General features: G+C 36.9%; 1 protein-coding gene across 2 annotated transcripts in view; it reads right to left on the reverse strand.

Moving 5' to 3' along the window:
* The window catches only part of LOC311280427 (formin), a 75,291-nt gene that overhangs the window by 25,806 nt on the left and 29,743 nt on the right, over positions 1-19,742 (reverse strand). For both annotated transcript variants that reach the window (XM_084392583.1, XM_084392584.1), the window contains 8 exons: positions 16,228-16,369; positions 8,568-8,655; positions 7,543-7,604; positions 6,914-7,002; positions 5,478-5,607; positions 3,718-3,864; positions 3,579-3,638; positions 2,558-2,678 (listed from right to left, as the gene is read on the reverse strand). In XM_084392583.1, coding sequence (XP_084248709.1) covers positions 2,558-2,678; positions 3,579-3,638; positions 3,718-3,864; positions 5,478-5,607; positions 6,914-7,002; positions 7,543-7,604; positions 8,568-8,655; positions 16,228-16,369 — 839 coding nt within the window. The remainder of the gene's footprint in view (positions 1-2,557; positions 2,679-3,578; positions 3,639-3,717; positions 3,865-5,477; positions 5,608-6,913; positions 7,003-7,542; positions 7,605-8,567; positions 8,656-16,227; positions 16,370-19,742) is intronic.

The raw sequence follows: 19,742 nt of genomic DNA on the forward strand, positions 1-19,742 counted from the left end.
TATTATAATTAATTTCACGAAAACACACAAATATTTTCAATAATTAGGCAGACTATGAGGCAAACTGATTTTTTACTCACGTTAAAGTGACACTTGAGACCGCCGGATCATATCCAGACGCGGTGGAATCTGGGAAAGTGCGACTCGTAGTGTCGCACACTAGCTGTTGTCCGCCTATTCCTGCTTTCTGTTTCCGTGGCGGCGTACAGTATAATAAGGTCTGGCATAGCAATAGGGCTAGTGTGCGTAACATCACGTAAAGAGAGTGGGACCTTGTCCATTAAGAGTCGTTCGCGGCAATATTAAATAATTGTGATCGGACAGTTGAAAAACAGCGTTAGAAAGTTACGGCAATAACGATTAAACGTACGACATTCGAAAATACGATTCGTTGGAGGACCGGCTGCGTTTACATAATTCATCGGGCTGAATTCACTCTGATTGATGTTTAGATGAACGCTAAACGTGATCGGGCTGATGTCAGAGTTTCCCGCTGTTTGCGCATACTAACTGTTCTCTTACATTAGTTCTTTATTTGTTTTATACAGCAGACTTAATATTTATCCATTTCTGGTCATAATTTGTAGACAGTGAGCGTATGAACCGTTGTGCCGCGCTGGTTATATGCATCACGCAGTGTGTGGGTGAGAGTCTGAAGCAAGCACTGGTGGGCCGCTGTCCTGCTCCACTTCACTGGGAAAGGAGGATTATAGGATGACGGGACACTCATTTATACGACACTTTATCCAACAGGAAGAACTGCTCGTTCAGCGCGTCATACATCATTGCACATGCGCAGTCCTTTCAGTTTCAGTTTTCAATCCGATCATGTGTTTACAAGTCCTCTCGATCGGATTGGAAAAGGAATAAACCGACCCTTTCAATCCCATCGAAGTTTCATTCGACTTGAGCTCATTAGGGTCGATTAAGGTGTTTTATATAAAGGCTTTTCATACAAGGCATTTACTAACAAATTATTTGGTTGCATGTAAACGTAGCCTGTTGCAATGAGCCTTTTGTGAAGCGCACTTCTTGGCTGTGCCGGTGTGACACCACGAACACAGAGAAAGTCCCGCGACCCCCTATAGAGTGATCCGCGACCCACTAGTGATGTTACATGTTCGTTCGCGGCAGTAAAACACTTGGATCCGCAGATTCCCCGTCCGGCTGGAGCAGAAGCAGGAACATATCAAAGGAGGAAGCCGCGTCTCGAGAGCCTCACACGTGTACGTCAGATGCACTCGGTCCAGAACCTCTCTCTTCACCACCTCGACTTCCTCTCCGCTCTCACTTTAAACAGAAATGACTCGAGGAATAATTAGGAACACTTGCAGCTCTTTATGATAGCATGGCATAAATATTTATCCCTGTCCAGAAACACTGAGTCGTAGGTGCGCTTGCAACACTCTCCTTCCGATCTCATGCCAACGCCCGAGGACTCGCACGCCAGACGGGGTTTTTTTTGTTGTGGTGTGGATCAAATGCTAAGGCCCTTGTTCTGTATTTATTGTCTTGCATTTTTGTGCTAATAAGTGAGTGACAGACAGCTCGAGGTGGGGCGGCAGTGGTTTTGTAGCCGGTTCGTGTTTTTCCCTCGGGTCACTGAGGATCAGAGTTTTTAACAACGATTCTCAAATGGAGGGGAATGAGGAGAGAGCATATCTAATTGCTTTCATATGCCATATTATTGGCTGATTTAAATAATTGCAGACACCAGGGGGCTGGGGGGGCGTGACCTTTGACCTCTGCGGCGGCCCCGAGCACAACTGTGGTAAAAGCGCCTTTTTTCCCAGTGTAAAAACAGTTTCATGAAAAGAAGTTGCTTTTAAATGGACAGACGGGGTGTAACGACACTGGTGAACACTGCAGCAAAATCATTCGGATAAAGGATAATAAAACGTTTGAGCGAATGATTCAATGACTCACTGAAGCAATGAGTGAATCAATCTAACGAACTCTGTTTAGCGATTCAAAAGATTCACTGGAATGAATCGCTGCTGTGTACATTATCAAGGCGTAATCAATTACAGGGTTCGTACAGAAACTGTAAAAAGAAATCCAGGACTTTTCAAGCTCTACTTTTTTGGTTTTCAAGGACTACAATCAGAGATCTCGCTTATCAAACAATGTCTTTAGAATGTCTTTTAAAACTCACCTAACAGATATAAGGCATCCAAAATACATCTTATAACGTGTTTAATAATATATATTAAATACAAAGTTTATAATGGCTATTATTGTTCAATAAATAATATTTTATATTATAATGATGCCGTAATTCGTATCGAGAAAAGGTCTGAATTTTGCGTGAAAAGATTGTATTTGTGTTAAAAACAAACAAAACAAAACAACAACATTTATTTCAAGCAAGTAAAGCCCTTTTCAAGTGCCTCTTCATAAATATGGCTGTTTTCATGGGTTTTCTAGGACTTAAATTTCAAAAAGTCAAATTTTTACGAACCCTGTAAATAAAGTCTGAGCACCTTTTATACCTTGTGAGACTGTCGTTCTGTCCATCTCCAGCATTAAACCACACACCGGCGGATGGGACTCATACCTGTCAGCTCTTTCTTTAGCTTGCGAAGGTCTTTTGCCAGATCTTCAAACTTGACCTGTGCAGCGTGGAAGAGATCTTGAGGTTCAGGCAGTGGGAAAACGCTTTTCTCTGTTCCTGCATGCTGAAACACAACAACAACAACACAACCTTTCAGGAAAAAAGAAAGAGAAACCGTTTGCTTGTGCATGACAAGAATTTTCTTACTTGGTATCTTTGTCTTGTTTTCTATTACACATATCGAGCCTTCTTGCTGACATTACCTTTAAGGTTAAGAAAACATTATTTCTGAATCTTCTATGAAAGTTCAAAAGTCCAGCAGTTTTTTTTTTTTTTTAAGTTATGTGAATTTTTCGGGAACATTCTATTTCATAATTCTTCAAACATTATGGGAATGTTACTTTTGAATGTTCTCTGAATGTTCCGAAAAAAGTAGCAATATTTTAAAAGCGTTTAGACAAACTGAAACATTTAAAAACATAATCCATAAACTATGTTTTGAGAACATTATTAAAGACCAGATACTTTGAATAGACATTATATTAACGTCACTGGAAGAACTGTTTCCTGTTCGCTGAGAAAACATTCTTAAATCAAGACACATTTACTTGAGATGTTGAGTCTTGTTTTCTGAAAAATGTATCAAAATGAATGTTTTTGCTTAAAACAAGAACAAATATCTGCCAATTATCTAGTTTATAACCCTTGGAATTTGTTTTCATTTCATTGACAGATTTTTGTTCTTGTTTTAATCTTGACCTCATTGAATATTGACAGATTTTCCAGAAAACGAGACTCTAAATCTTCAGTGATTTTGCTCCTCCAGTAAATGCATCTTGAATTAAGAATGTTTAGATATGTGTGCTGGAAAACGAGACAGAAACACTGAGGATTTCCTCTGCATCACCAGAACTCTGATGTCTTCAGACGGCTTTGCTTTGATCAATGTTAGTCATTTATGGGGTTAAACACCCACTGAGAGCCGTTTGGGTGACGAGCAGGGAAACAGTGTAAACGGCCGTACCTCGTCCATGTTTTGCAGGTAGTAAGACACCACATAATCCACCAGGCTAATATGATTGTCCTGATGGGAAAAGGAAAGAATTATTAGAGGTTGAGGTGACCGTATCACATTCAGGTTTACAGTGTTATTATTGTAATACCCTGCTCTTGACATCTTTTAATTTAGGAAGAATCTCCAGTCCGAACCCATCCGCCTGTCCTCTGGTTCTGTTCCCACCGTTCATGTAGTTTCCAAAGGCCAAAATGAGCCCGATCACATCCTTCACACTGTCATTCTCGAGAAACACCTGTAGAAGCACAGCAAACACTTACATCCTGCAAGCACACCAGTGAACTGCGCATCAATGCTGTGTCACATGACCTCATTTTGTCACCGGTATCATATAAATATTTTTTATTCTGATTGCATTACATTTTTAATCCTTTTTTGTTTGTTTTGGTGGAAGTTCAAAGAAATAATGAGTCAAGCTGATCATGTTTGATGTTCATTACTTTGGAACTGGAAGGAATAATCAAATATAAACATACTAATTCAAAACGTCTTGCACCATGCAACAATAATTATTTCAATCAGTAATATGCTACACCACATGACCTCATCTTGTTGGATGTCTACTGAGTGAGTGGTTTGCATATACATTTTATTTCTGACTTTATTTTGTTTATGCATTTTGCATTATTTAGCTATTTGTAAATAGTTCTTGAACAGTGTGCATGTGCTATTATTATTATATAACCGAATCTCATTTGCGTATGGATATAAGGGCTATTATTATTATTATTATTATAATTATATATCCGAATCTCATTTGCGTATGGATATAAGTGCTATTATTATTATTATTATTATTATTATATATCCGAATCTAATTTGCATATGGATATAAGTGCTATTATTATTATATATCTGAATCTCATTTGCATATGGATATAAGTGCTATTATTATTATTATTTAACCACATCTCATTTGCATATGGATATTAGTGCTATTATTATTATTATAATTATAATATAACGGAATCTCATCTGCGTATGGATATAAGTGCTATTATTATTATATATCTGAATCTCATTTGCGTATGGATATTAGTGCTATTATTATTATATATCTGAATCTCATTTGCATATGGATATAAGTGCTATTATTATTATTTAACCACATCTCATTTGCATATGGATATTAGTGCTATTATTATTATAATAATTATAATATAACGGAATCTCATCTGCGTATGGATATAAGTGCTATTATTATTATTATATATCTGAATCTCATCTGCGTATGGATATTAGTGCTATTATTATTATATATCTGAATCTCATTTGCATATGGATATAAGTGCTATTATTATTATATATCTGAATCTCATTTGCATATGGATATAAGTGCTATTATTATTATTATTTAACCACATCTCATTTGCATATGGATATTAGTGCTATTATTATTATAATAATTATAATATAACGGAATCTCATCTGCGTATGGATATAAGTGCTATTATTATTATATATCTGAATCTCATTTGCGTATGGATATTAGTGCTATTATTATTATATATCTGAATCTCATTTGCATATGGATATAAGTGCTATTATTATTATATATCTGAATCTCATTTGCGTATGGATATTAGTGCTATTATTATTATAATAATTATAATATAACGGAATCTCATCTGCGTATGGATATAAGTGCTATTAAAAGTGCTGTTCATGTGCGTAAGAACGAGCCTATTAGTGAATCTGGAAATAAAGCAAAATAACGAAGGAAAAATGAGAATTAGTCCTCAAATACCCCAAAAATCTGCCATTAATTATATCTCAAACTGATTCATTAAGAGAAGTAATTACTCCACCATCTGCGTGACATCATTAACCAGCTTGGCTTCATTTCACCTTGCACACAGTAGAGATGGTCTCCACTTTACGGCGGACCGCAGACATGGAGTCCACAAACACGGCCCTGAAGATGATGCAGTGAGAGCGGCCAGCGAAGTCCGGGATCTGGGAGAGTTCGTACAGGAATCTGCACAGCAAGATGAAAGAGAAAACCCAGAACATCAGAGAGGTCACAGCGTCTTCACACGAACACACAAATCTGGATGTAACTAAGTGCACTTAAGTGTAATTACGTCAAATATTAGCGGCACGAGTCACAGAGGCACACAATCATGTGCAGAGATCGCTGGTTTCCGGTTTCATTAGCATACGAACGGACTCACACTGACTCACTACAGTGAAGGGTCAAAGGTCAAGCACAGAAGAAACATGTTCAGTGGTTTTACAGGAACGGTTAAGATGTTTGTACATCATGTGAGAGTAAATGTATCACCTCTCAGTTTTTATAAAAACAATGGCATTAATCCGCTTACTCTGGGACGAGATGCTCTTTCAGAAACATACAAGCATATTTTTGTTAAAGCATTTATTATTATAATAATAATAATAATAATAATAATGTGTTTAATTGGAGCTGTAACCAAGCTAACAGGGTTCTCTCAAATTTATGAACAAACACACTTTAAGTAACGTTAACAGAACATTAGTTCAAAGTATCTGGTCTTTAATAATGTTCTCTAAACATCAGCACAAAAACATTATTTATACGTCATTCAGAAAAATTCAGTTGGACGTTTGTCATTTTTTAAATGTTGCTACTTGTTTCTGAACGTTCAAATGTAACATTCCATAACGTGTGAAAAATGATACAATGGAACGTTCACATAAACAAGAAAAAGACATTATTAATTTCTTTTAAAATAGACGTTTGATGTTCATAGACCGTAATGGGAACATTACACTTTCCCAGCACACAGTGATGTGTGTTAAAGTCGTCCTTACGCGGGACTGAACGTCTGCTGTTGTCACTGATGTCTTTCTCTAGTAGTATTGTGCATATAGTGTGAAAGTTAGCAGGTTTACCAGCTTCACGCTCGGGATGAGGCTCGCAACAAATGCTGAAATAATAAGAAGGGTTTTTTTTTTTAATATATATATAAAATTGACAAATTTTCAGTCTTTAAACCTTTTTGTAAGAAAAGGGAGTAAAAATGATAAATCATTCTATATTTATTTATTTAAAAACTAAAATTGAAACGTGCAGCGCTCACATTCATTTAATTAAATCATCACCTTTATTAAAGCAAATCCTGTTTTTCTGTCCCCAAATTTAAGACTCTTGGAACGATAATTAAGGCTTTCCTCATTCCCTTTAAGATATTTAAGATTCTGATTATAAATATAAGATGAATCGTCCTAAAATCCTCCACAACAGTCTCTGATCTGGTTCACGACGCACTGAGCGGAAGAATGAGAGCGTTTGAAGGACGTACTGTTCAGGTTTATCCAGGAGTTTCACTTCATCTTCTTTAGACGTCTCGTAATGTCTCCTGATCTTCTCCAGTTCATCAGTCTGAGCTCTCTGCAAACATTCATTATGACAAATATCATTTCAGCAACCTCATAAAATGCAGGATTAAATGTCACGAATCACGATTCAACATCAACGAATCAAAAACATTCGTCAGTTTATCTAGAGATAAGGATCAATGTTACAGTTATCATTCATAATCCATAAGTTCTCACATAAAATGTATTTTTAATCATAAAAATCTATTAGTATTTAGTGTCTATCCATCACTAAGTTTCTAAACTAGCATAATTACACAGTTGACTAACTAGTTGACTAGTCATTCAGATAACCGGCTGACTACTGATATAAAAGCATAAAATATATATATATAATGCATATCATTTACACAAATCCTCTTAAAACTGACCAAGCCATCAGATCATGGTTAGAGTTAGTGACACACACACTATTAAATGCGTTTAATGAAATAATAAAGGCCGTTTTATTGAGGAGACGAACAGCTGGTGCTGTTAAAACATGGAGTGTAGAAAATAAATAGAGAATCTCGTGAACATTCTTCTGCGCTCTCGGGTTTCTTTATGTACTCACATTTTCATATAAAGCTTCGATGGTCTCCAGATCCACCACAGAGTGATCCACCGTCAGCACAGCTGCAACATAAAGCACTTTATGAGGACAAACAAACACAGCCTCATTATTTCTTCATTATTTATTTCATATTTCCACCAGATCCAGAGATATCAGCGTCTGATGCAGTGGAGGACTTCGCTTTTCTGTTTGAAATGTTCACGTTTATTCGCAGGTCCTTTCAAATCTCTTTTCATTCAAATTTCATACTTTGTCATTCATTTTCAAACTCATTCAAAAGTTCTATTTTAGTACCATGTATTAAATAAATCATCTAATATCATCAATGTAACCAAGATACTGCCATGTGTGTGTGAGGGTTCACTGATTATTGTGTGTGTGTGTGTGTGTGTGTGTGTGTGTGTGTGTGTGTGTGTGTGTGTGTGAGAGATCACACTCAGATCATTAAGGAGGTGTTGCTCGTGTTGGCGCTGTGGAGAGTCACCGGCTACAATAAACAAATCAACCAGATCAGACATGCAGGCGCTCGGAGAACTGCAACCATTCCAAACACACACACACACACAGACACACACACAGACGAACTCAATCACACAATAACACACACACACACACACACACACACACACACACACACACACACACACACACACACAGACGAACTCAATCACACAATAACACACACACACACACACACACACACACACACACTCGAACTCACACACACACACACACACACACACACACACAGACGAACTCAATCACACAATAAACACACACACACACACACACACACTCAAACACACACACACACACACACACTCGAACTCACACACACACTCACACACTCACACACTCACACACTCACACACACACACACTCACACACTCACACAGACACACACACTCACACACACTCACACACACACACACACACACACACACACACACACACACTCACACACACACACACACACACACACACACACACACACACACACACACTCACACTCACACAGATCTCACCATGCTGAATGTCCTTCATCTCCAGGTGGAGGCTGGATATTAATATTCCCACAGTCTGAGAGCGTTTGCCGTCCAGCAGCTTGATGATCTACAAGAGCAGAACTCACAGTCATCCTCAACACAAACACTATTCCTGTGAGCAAACAGGGTTTAATCCGACAGGAGTCAAGAAACTCAATAATCAGGCAACATTATACTTCAGGTTTCCATCATTCTCCACTATCTGCTATTAAACCCTCCTCATCTATGCTGATGTTTCATCAGGCCATCGTAATAAAGCTGTGCTTCAGGAGTCGTGTCCCATGATCCCACTGGACTCTTCATGCGTAACAAGCAGAAACATCAAACGCTCAGGTGTTCTGCTGTCACGATCTGGACCTCGCTGTGAGAAAGCGGCAGAGAACCGACCCATTAAAGGCCATCGCTGAGCTCTGGACGAGCACTGAGGAGAGTTTATAACAAACTATAAATTCACAGGATTTTTATTTGTCGCTACACATGGTCACAATTACTAATGACTGCATTCCCTCATAAAGGCCACAACAGCTTTGGCACGGTAAAGACCCGCTCTAAAACTTAATGCCTCGGTCTTCTTCATTAGGTAGCGACGGCATTAGAGTCGTTAAGCTACTGTGGCGTTCAGTGGGAACCAGCGCAACGGGTCTTTAGAAGAGAGTATTGCATTACGGCAGGTGGAGTGAGCCTTCATTATTAATGTGAGCAGATCTGCCCTGACACACACACACACACACACACACACACACACACTAATGAACGACTGCAAACCACCTCTAAACCAGTACAGAACCACCTCCTCTAAACCAGTACAGAACCACCTCTAAACCAGTACAGAACCACCTCCTCAAAACCAATACAGAACCACCTCTAAACCAGTACAGAACCACCTCCTCTAAACCAGTACAGTACCACCTCTAAACCAGTCCAAAACCACCTCAAAACCAATACATAACCAGTACAGAACCACCTCAAAACCAGTACAGAACCGGACCATCTCAGGCCAGTGATTTCCTACATCTCTCTCAAGTCGTATCACTCCACAATACTTAAGAAAGATTACGATGATTAAACATTATTAAGAAATGTGTGTGCATGTAAACTTTAAAGTCCCCCTGTGGTGGTAATCCAGTTTTTAATGTAGTTTATGTGTCTATGTGGTGTTTTTAATCTGCTTTAAGACAAAGCATGTGTAAGTTCATAAGTCGACACCATTGCTGAGTATTTCCTCCTTAAAACTGCAGTGAACCAAAGACAGTCTCAAACACACGCTTTGAAATCGCTGGTGTTTCTGACGTCACAAACTACCTTGTAACCAATCAGATCAACGTGTGATCGTCAACCAGTGGATCTCTGAGCTGAGTGAGTGAGTGGAGGCGGGGTGAATTTGCATATTCATAGAACCGCACATACTAAATGAGGCGAGGGTGTCGAGTTACATTCAAGATATTTTAAGGCATGAAAAACGTTTTTTTTTCAAAGAAAAACAATTAAATATGTCATTTTGGTGATCAGAGACGAGTTTTAAGGGATAAAGTTATTGACTTTGAAATGAAATTGCACTAAAATCCTCAACAACCATGACACATTCACAGTCACTTAAATCAGCTTTCTTCCTCATTATGATGCTCAGTTTGAACTGATCGTCTTGATCATGATGAAATGCTGTCGTGTGATTGGCTGAGGTATTTCTTGAATTTAACTGATTCATATTCCAACTATTGTCCGATCAATCGCCTGTGTCGTCTGTATTATGTTTGCTATGCGTTATGATCCTGACACGGTTATGCTTTAGAGTGAGTGTTAGAATGGAAGATTTCAGACACCATGAAGTTTCCTAAAAGGTGGAATATAAACGGAAAATTATAGAAAGTTTATTCCCCTCTGTCTTGGAGAGGGTATGAAATATATATGTCACTGCAAAAAAAGATTTTCTGTCTTGTTTTCAGTCCAAAAATCGAAAAAATCTTAAATCAAGACGGATTTACTAAATTTATTACATGCTTCCATGAGGTGAAGTTTATGAATTCTGGAATTTGAATCCACATCCATATGAGTGCTGTGTGTACAGTCAGGCGTCAAGCGCTTCCCAGAACACACGGCCAATAAACACAGAGCGCTAAAGGCATAAAGCTAGAAACAATTAAAATGTCAGTTTGTTTAAGAAGCATTATTACTGTTTAAGCTGCATATTAATAATGATTCATCTGAGCGTGTGATGTTTACATACTTCACGGAGAGAGGGACGTCGAGAGACGGGAGAAACACCAGAACACGCCGCAGAAAGAAGAGAAAATAAAGGACAAAAATATACAAATAAACAAATAAACAAATAAAATGTATAATAAATAAGCAAAATAAATAAAACAAATCTGTTTGTCTGACGTTGTAAAGTTCAAGTCATTTCTGCAGTTTGTGGATCGAGGAGTTTGAGTTCTGAAAGTTACAGCAGGTTTTATAGTACAATGAACTCAACCGATGATAATAATATTTTAGATATTTAAAATAATGCAATATTTCTCTGAATATGAATATCAGAACAGCACACACAGATCCCGCCGTCTTAAATGCAGAGATATTCAGACATCACAGAGAGAGGGACGTCGAGAGAAACACCAGAACACGCCGCAGAAAGAACAGAAAATAAAGGACAAAAATAAATAAATAAACACTTAAATACATAATACAAATAAAATGCATAAATAAGCAAAAAATCTGACATTGTAAAGGTCAAGTAATTTCTGCAGGAGTTTGAGTTCTGAAAGTTACATCGTTTTTTTTTTATAGTACAATGAACAACACATGATAATTAAATATTTTAGATATTTAAAATAATGCAATATTTCTCTGAATATGAATATCAGAACAGCACACACAGATCCCGCCGTCTTAAATGCACAGATATTCGGACACATGTTCTCCTGACGCCACATGCTAGTCATTAGAGCTCGCCCAATGAGCGGACGGAGATGACGGAGGCTCCGCCCCCTCGTGCGCTTTGATATGATAATCAGGAGCGAGTAAAGGCGCTGAGAATGCGAGTAGCGGATGCACTCGAACACATGACATGAATTAGCCGTCGTGTTTGACCCTGCCCTTCGCCGATTCCTCTCGATTGTGTTTTTGGGAGAGTTGCACTGCTGATGGAGCACGCCCTCTCCTCTCATCAACATGTGTCCGCACAACACACACGAGCATGTGATTTACATGAGGAGAGATCCCCTGACACGACTGTAAAGCTTTGGGTGTACAGTAGTACTTATGAAAGCGCTATATAAATGCCTCATTCATTCATAATATGTTCAGAGATCAAAACACACATTCACAGCCACACATTTCCTCACCTCTCCTAACAGACTCAGATATAATATATACAATAACAAATAAATATGGTGCGATCAGCAATTATCGGTGTTCAAGCGTTTTAAGGCCTTTAAGCACATGCATAAAAAGGTTTTATTTATTTAGTTTTATCTCGATGATAAGCTGCGTTTCCATTTCCCTTCAAATTGCGCAAATTGAAATCGCGAATTGAAAATACGGCCCAATGGAAACACGTCAATTTCGCAAAAACTCCCATTTATCTCAAAAACGTTTTCCCGCTCGCATGAGGAGGTTTTTCAGGCAATTCGAAAAAGGAATATTTCGCAAAACTGCAATGGAAACAGTTTTTGCGCATTTACAGTCACCTGACGTCGATGAGGCGGTGTGTTTGGACAGAATACGAGACAGAGTTCTTTATTAAATTCATAAAAGACAGAAGAATTACAGAAATACTGGATTCTAAACCTCAAATAAATGCCACAATCAAGACCTGGAAGCAGATCTGAGGGAGAAACACCCAGAAACTCCTCATACGAGCCGCTCACAAGTATAAGGGTCTTTCCTTCCATTAATGCTTGGATAACACGCCTACGTTTCCTTCTATTAATAATAATAATAATAATAATGTCTAGTGCGGTGGCTGTGATGTATATAAACCTACCAACGTCCGTTGCCATGATTTTTGGAATGACTGACAGCGAGAGAAAAAAAAAAAAGACGTTTTAGTCGCATAACATCAGCTAATGGAACCGATCGCCATTTTGCAATAGTTTTTTAATCGATAAAAAAAAAAAAAGCAAAAGTTTTGTGCAAAATCTGTAATGGAAACGCGCCTATAGATGGAAAAGACAATGTACTGCCAAAACAGGCCATTTACTACGGAAATATGTTTTAAAGCTTTTTAACAGTTGTTGAGGTTGAGCCAGAAGACTAGCGACGCACGGATTGAACATTTTGTCTGATAACCGATAATTCTTTACATTTTAAAGCCGATAACCGATATATCGGCCGATAAATCTAAATTCTCATTTTTAGATAATTTTTGAGAGCCTGATAATAAAAACAAAGGTCTCACCATTAAAATCCATGTCCCAAACACACAATTATAATGTTTAATAATAAAAAAATAAAATAAATTAAAAAATAATTTTGTGTAGCCAATATGACCTGTTGCACTGAACTGTAATTTCCTTTTTTGAAGTGATTTCAATCATATTTCAAGCAATTTAAAAGCATCATGTTGAACAGTGCGCATCTGAAGAGTCTCAGCTGGAGGAAATAATACATTATTTATCAGCTTTATATATATATATATATATATCTCTATCGGCTACATTTTCTTATTGGGCCGGTAACGATAACATTAAAAATGAACATATATCGGGCGATACCGATATGATATATATAGACCTGAAGAATGAAAGCTGTATCATATACTTAAATAATTATATGAGCAACATCACGCTCATAGCTAGGCTAAACGGCTCTATATCAGATGGGTGTGAAAAGATTAATAAAATGAAACACTATTTTCTAATATAGTCTATTATCTTCCAATAATCCAAGCACTTTTCAAGCATCTCTTCAGAAATCTGTCTGTGTTCAAGGGTTTTCCAGCACTTCTAGCACCCTGTAGGAACCCTGTAATTAGCTAACGCTGATCACTAGCCTCATGCTTTGAGCGGTGTCATCACTCTGAGCTCTGAGACGCGACGCCACACGCGAGACGGCAACACTATTGATCGAGTCTGGTTCTCGGCCCGGCTCTATTGCACCGTCAGGACTGCGACTCAGACCTCGTCTGGTTTTCCTGGAGGCCGGTTTCTCAGAAGGGTGATTCAGAACGAGTAAACACACACATGACGGATGATCTGCAAACGCGGCGCTTGTGTTTAGCCAAGACAAGAGAGTTCCAGCATCTATTAACCTTTTCACGGTCGCTAAAGGCTAAATAAATCATTTCACGTTAATCACACACAGAAAGGCAGAACTTCGCCGGACACTCGCTTATAAAAATGCAATAATCCTACAATCATTTGAAATAATGGTAACATTAGTTAATGTATTTACTAGCATGAACTAACGATGAGCAATACATTTGTTACAGTATTTGTTAATCTTTGCTAATGTTAGTTAATAAAAATCCAGCTGTTCATTGTTAGTTCATGTTAGTTCACAGTGCATTTACTAATGTTAACTAATACAACCTTAGATTTTAATAATGTGTTAGTAAATGTTGAAATCAATAATATTAAGATTAATAAATGCTGAAGAAGTGTTGCTCATTCTTAGTTCATGCTAATGAACATTATTGTAAAGTGTTACTGAAATAATAATATGTGTGTTAATCAGAAAGCCTGCAGCTCTCATGGCTAAATGAAACTCATCTATGGGAAGCTGGTGGTTAAATGGTTAACGGTGACGTCTGAGATGTTTTGGATGCTCTGGTTGAATATGCAGAATGTAAACACGGACTGTGTTTGTTTGAGCATCACGACCGGCTCAACACAGCAACACTGACACACTTCAGCTGTGAGGATCAGGTCTGAGAGGATAAACACTGGACTACAGATATCTGAGAAACACCAACGAGAGATTCTCTCACACACTTACTCTTCCTAAAGCTCCAGTGTGTGCCAGTGACGGGTGATGGATGTGATTCATATGCTACATCACAACTAACCTGTACATTTATACTCTCCAAAACTCGTCATAAACTGTTTCCATTCATGTGTTTTTACGCACATTTAAAAATGAATGAAGTCTCTCACAATTTGATGAAACTGACCAACAAAGACTCAATAGGAGCGATGATTCAACTGATGATGTAGCAGAAGCCCAGACTGACCACTCTCACACACACACTAACCTGACCCCTAAACCTACCCATCACACACACACACACACACACACACACACACACACACACACACACACACACAAACCTGACCCCTCACACACAACTTTCTGCATTTTTACATTTTCACTCATTCTGTATGATTTATAAGCTTGTTTCCTCAATTTAGGTCCACAGTGACACGAGTCCCCATGAGTGTGTGTGCATTCTCACTCACACACACACACACACACACACACACACAAACCTGACCCCTAAACCTACCCATCACACACACACAAACCTGACCCATCACACACAACTTTCTGCACTTTTACATTTTCACTCATTCTGTATGATTTATAAGCTTGTTTCCTCAGTTTAGGCCCACAGTGACACGAGTCCCCATGAGTGTGTGTGCATTCTCACTCACACACACACACACACACACACACACACACACACAGGCGATGTGGAGCCCAGCTGATTGATCAAGTGTGTCTGGACTGTTTTGGGTCCAGCCTGAATTTTTAACTTCTCGGACGCCAGACCAGAGACCAGCCATTACTGTCACAACTGCACAGTCCAGTGAAACACACACACACACACACACACACACCGCTGAAAGAGTCACTTCTGCCTGACCACAATAACTGACTTGAATGAAAGCCAGTTAATGTCCATGCACCATGAATCTCAGCCGCATCGTTAAAGCGATAACATATTGTAGAATATTGTCTCTTAACCCCCATATGTAGCCTATACATCTGATCAGAACAGCACTAAGTACTAGTGCACAGCAGGATTATGGGGAATAAGAGCTCAAAATAAGCTTATTAATGCAAGTACTAACAGTAAATCCCTCATTCCTTGCATGTCACTGATAAATTACTCCAAAGCACAATGATCTTTATGAAACCAACACATTGTCATCACATGATGTGGCTTCATGCATAAAATAATTACATTTTTTATTCTAGTTTTTTATGGAATATTACTGTGTTTATTCTAGATGATTTATCGATGCACAACATTATTGTTTTAATAATCTTGAATCAGAATAAGTTCCTCTTGCAGCATCTCTTCTCTTCTCTGATGACGAGGGCGGGCCAACCTGTCACTCACAGGAGATCAGCCAATAGCAAACCACAACCATCCAATCAATTCCCCACAGACACAATCAAGCCCCGCCCACATTTGTTCTTGTTCCAGAAGCGTTTCTCTCGGATATACGACACAATAGAGGAGAAAAGATCAGCGCAACTTCCCTTTCATGATGACTTTAAGGTTATTATGTTTGGCAGTGAGACACATAATGTGCCTGAAAACCCCCTCTAGTGGTAAAAACAATGTGATTTCCTTTAATTACAAGCTATAAACACTCTATGCATTTATGTTAACACACAAAGCATCTTTACAGGAAGCACTGACCATTATATAAACCCAGAAAAGATATCAGACTAATTTGTCATGGCTGTGACGTACCTTTTTGGCTTTGTTCTTCTTCTCATACGTGTCTGATAGCGGTTTCTTCTTGGCTTGTAAGGCGGCTTTAGAGAACAGATCCTCAAATTCTTTGGCGTTTATGATATTGGGCTCTTCCAGCGAACTCCAGAGTGTGTTATTACTGTAAAACACACACACACACACACACACACACACACACACAGCAGTGATCGATCAGCGTTTGAGAACATGAGACAAACGCTCTTAAAATAACACCGATGGAGGAACAGATGTGAGATGTTAAAGTCGGCTGGTATTGCAAAGGCGAACAGCATTCGTTTAACGTTTATTTCTACTTTCTGAGTTCATTGCTGTGCCGTGATTCCATTAAAACTGAATATAAAGACAGTGAAACTGATCTGAAGTATTTTTTACCGATTCTCTCAGATGAGAATTATTTGGTTTCTGCCGTTGCTGAGAAACACGAGCAACACAAACAGGCCGATGGTGTACGAGGGAGTCTTTAAACAGTCTGGTTTCCACTCCTTTATCCTGAGGGACAGACTTTACCCTGGTATTCAGGGACAGGCATTAAGCTGGTTTAGATCGTACCCACCAGACCGTAACCATTTTGTCTTTTTAAAAGGGAAAAAAATCTAAGATAACGTCAGTACAGTAAATTACGGAGTGCAGCAAGGCTCTGTGTTCGGACCTCTGCTATTTTCAATATATATGCTGCCACTTGGTAATATTACAAGAAAACATGGAATTAGATATACATTTCATCACACCCAGATGAAATCTCTAAATTATTAAGTGTGTTAAAGATTTAAAATATTGGATGACCTGTAATTTTCTTCTGTTAAGCTAAGACTGAGATATTACTTATTGGACCAAAAACCTGTACACAGAACCTATTAGAATATGATTTGCATTTAGAAGTATGTGCTGTAACTCCGTCCTCTACAGTTAAAGACCTGGGAGTTATATTAGACAACAATTTCCCTTCTGAAAATCATATTTCATATGTTACAAAAACAGCCTTTTTCCACCTCAGAAACGTCGCTAAGCTCCGGAACGTTCTCTCTGTTTCTGATGCAGAAAAACTAGTTCATGCATTCATGACCTCTAGACTAGATTACTGTGACGCATTACTAGCTGGTTGTCCTTCATTCTCAGTAAACAAGCTACAATTAGTCCAAAATGCAGCTGCTAGGGTTCTTACTAGATCAAGAAAATATGATCATATAACACCAATTTTATCATCTCTACACTGGTTACTATGGAAGCTTGTTTCCGCCACAAAATATCAAAATTAAAAAGTTGATTGCAACTTTTTATCTCACAATTCTAAAAAAATTTCAGTTCAGAATTGAGTGATCTAAAGTCACAATTGCAAGTTATAAAGTCAGAATTGAGTGATATAAAGTTCAATTGTATGTTATAAAGTCAGAATTGAATGATATAAAGTTCAACTGTATGTTATAAAGTCAGAATTGAGTGATATAAAGTTCAATTATATGCTATAAAGTCAGAATTGAATGATATAAAGTTCAATTGTATGTTATAAAGTCAGAATTGAATGATATAAAGTTCAATTGTATGTTATAAAGTCAGTATTGAATGATAAAAAGTTCAATTGTATGTTATAAAGTCAGAATTGAGTGATATAAAGTTCAATTATATGTTATAAAGTCAGAATTGAGTGATATAAAGTTCAATTATATGTTATAAAGTCAGAATTGAGTGATATAAAGTTCAATTGTATGTTATAAAGTCAGAATTGAGTGATATAAAGTTCAATTGTATGTTATAAAGTCAGAATTGAGTGATATAAAGTTCAATTGTATGTTATAAAGTCAGAATTGAGTGATATAAAGTTCAATTGTATGTTATAAAGTCAGTATTGAGTGATATAAAGTTCAATTGTATGTTATAAAGTCAGAATTGAATGATATAAAGTTCAATTGTATGTTATAAAGTCAGATTTGAGTGATAAAAAGTTCAATTGTATGTTATAAAGTAAGAATTGAGTGATATAAAGTTCAATTGTATGTTATAAAGTCAGAATTGAGTGATATAAAGTTCAATTGTATGTTATAAAGTCAGAATTGAGTGATATAAAGTTCAATTGTATGTTATAAAGTCAGTATTGAGTGATATAAAGTTCAATTGTATGTTATAAAGTCAGTATTGAGTGATATAAAGTTCAATTGTATGTTATAAAGTCAGTATTGAGTGATATAAAGTTCAATTGTATGTTATAAAGTAAGAATTGAGTGATATAAAGTTCAATTGTATGTTATAAAGTCAGAATTGAGTGATATAAAGTTCAATTGTATGTTATAAAGTCAGAATTGAGTGATATAAAGTTCAATTGTATGTTATAAAGTCAGTATTGAGTGATATAAAGTTCAATTGTATGTTATAAAGTCAGAATTGAATGATAAAAAGTTCAATTGTATGTTATAAAGTCAGATTTGAGTGATAAAAAGTTCAATTGTATGTTATAAAGTCAGAATTGAATGATAAAAAGTTCAATTGTATGTTATAAAGTCAGATTTGAGTGATAAAAAGTTCAATTGTATGTTATAAAGTCAGAATTGAGTGATATAAAGTTCAATTGTATGTTATAAAGTCAGAATTGAGTGATATAAAGTTCAATTGTATGTTATAAAGTCAGTATTGAGTGATATAAAGTTCAATTGTATGTTATAAAGTCAGTATTGAGTGATATAAAGTTCAATTGTATGTTATAAAGTCAGTATTGAGTGATATAAAGTTCAATTGTATGTTATAAAGTAAGAATTGAGTGATATAAAGTTCAATTGTATGTTATAAAGTCAGAATTGAGTGATATAAAGTTCAATTGTATGTTATAAAGTCAGAATTGAGTGATATAAAGTTCAATTGTATGTTATAAAGTCAGTATTGAGTGATATAAAGTTCAATTGTATGTTATAAAGTCAGAATTGAATGATAAAAAGTTCAATTGTATGTTATAAAGTCAGATTTGAGTGATAAAAAGTTCAATTGTATGTTATAAAGTCAGAATTGAATGATAAAAAGTTCAATTGTATGTTATAAAGTCAGATTTGAGTGATAAAAAGTTCAATTGTATGTTATAAAGTCAGAATTGAGTGATATAAAGTTCAATTGTATGTTATAAAGTCAGAATTGAGTGATATAAAGTTCAATTGCGTGTTATAGAGTCAGAAATCTGACTTTTTTCTCAGAATTGCATGTTTATATTTCGCAATTCTGACTTTATAACACACAATTGTGAGATATAAACTCGCAATTCTGAGGAAGAAAACGTCAGTCTTTTTTTCCTTAGAATTGGACTTGGACACAATCCTGAGAAAAGATGTCAGAATTTGCGAGATATAAACTCACAATTGAGAGATAAAAAGTCACAATTATCTTTCAAAATGTTTTATTCTGTGGCGGAAACAAGCTTCCATAGGTTACCTATTAAGTTCCGTATCAATTATTAGGTATGATACCTGATAATGTTCAGCCTCAGACTCTCCCAGTTTAAATCAAGATTAAAG

This window comes from Rutilus rutilus, assembly GCF_951802725.1.
Source record: "Rutilus rutilus genome assembly, chromosome: 21".
Classification (NCBI taxonomy): Eukaryota; Metazoa; Chordata; class Actinopteri; order Cypriniformes; family Leuciscidae; genus Rutilus; species Rutilus rutilus.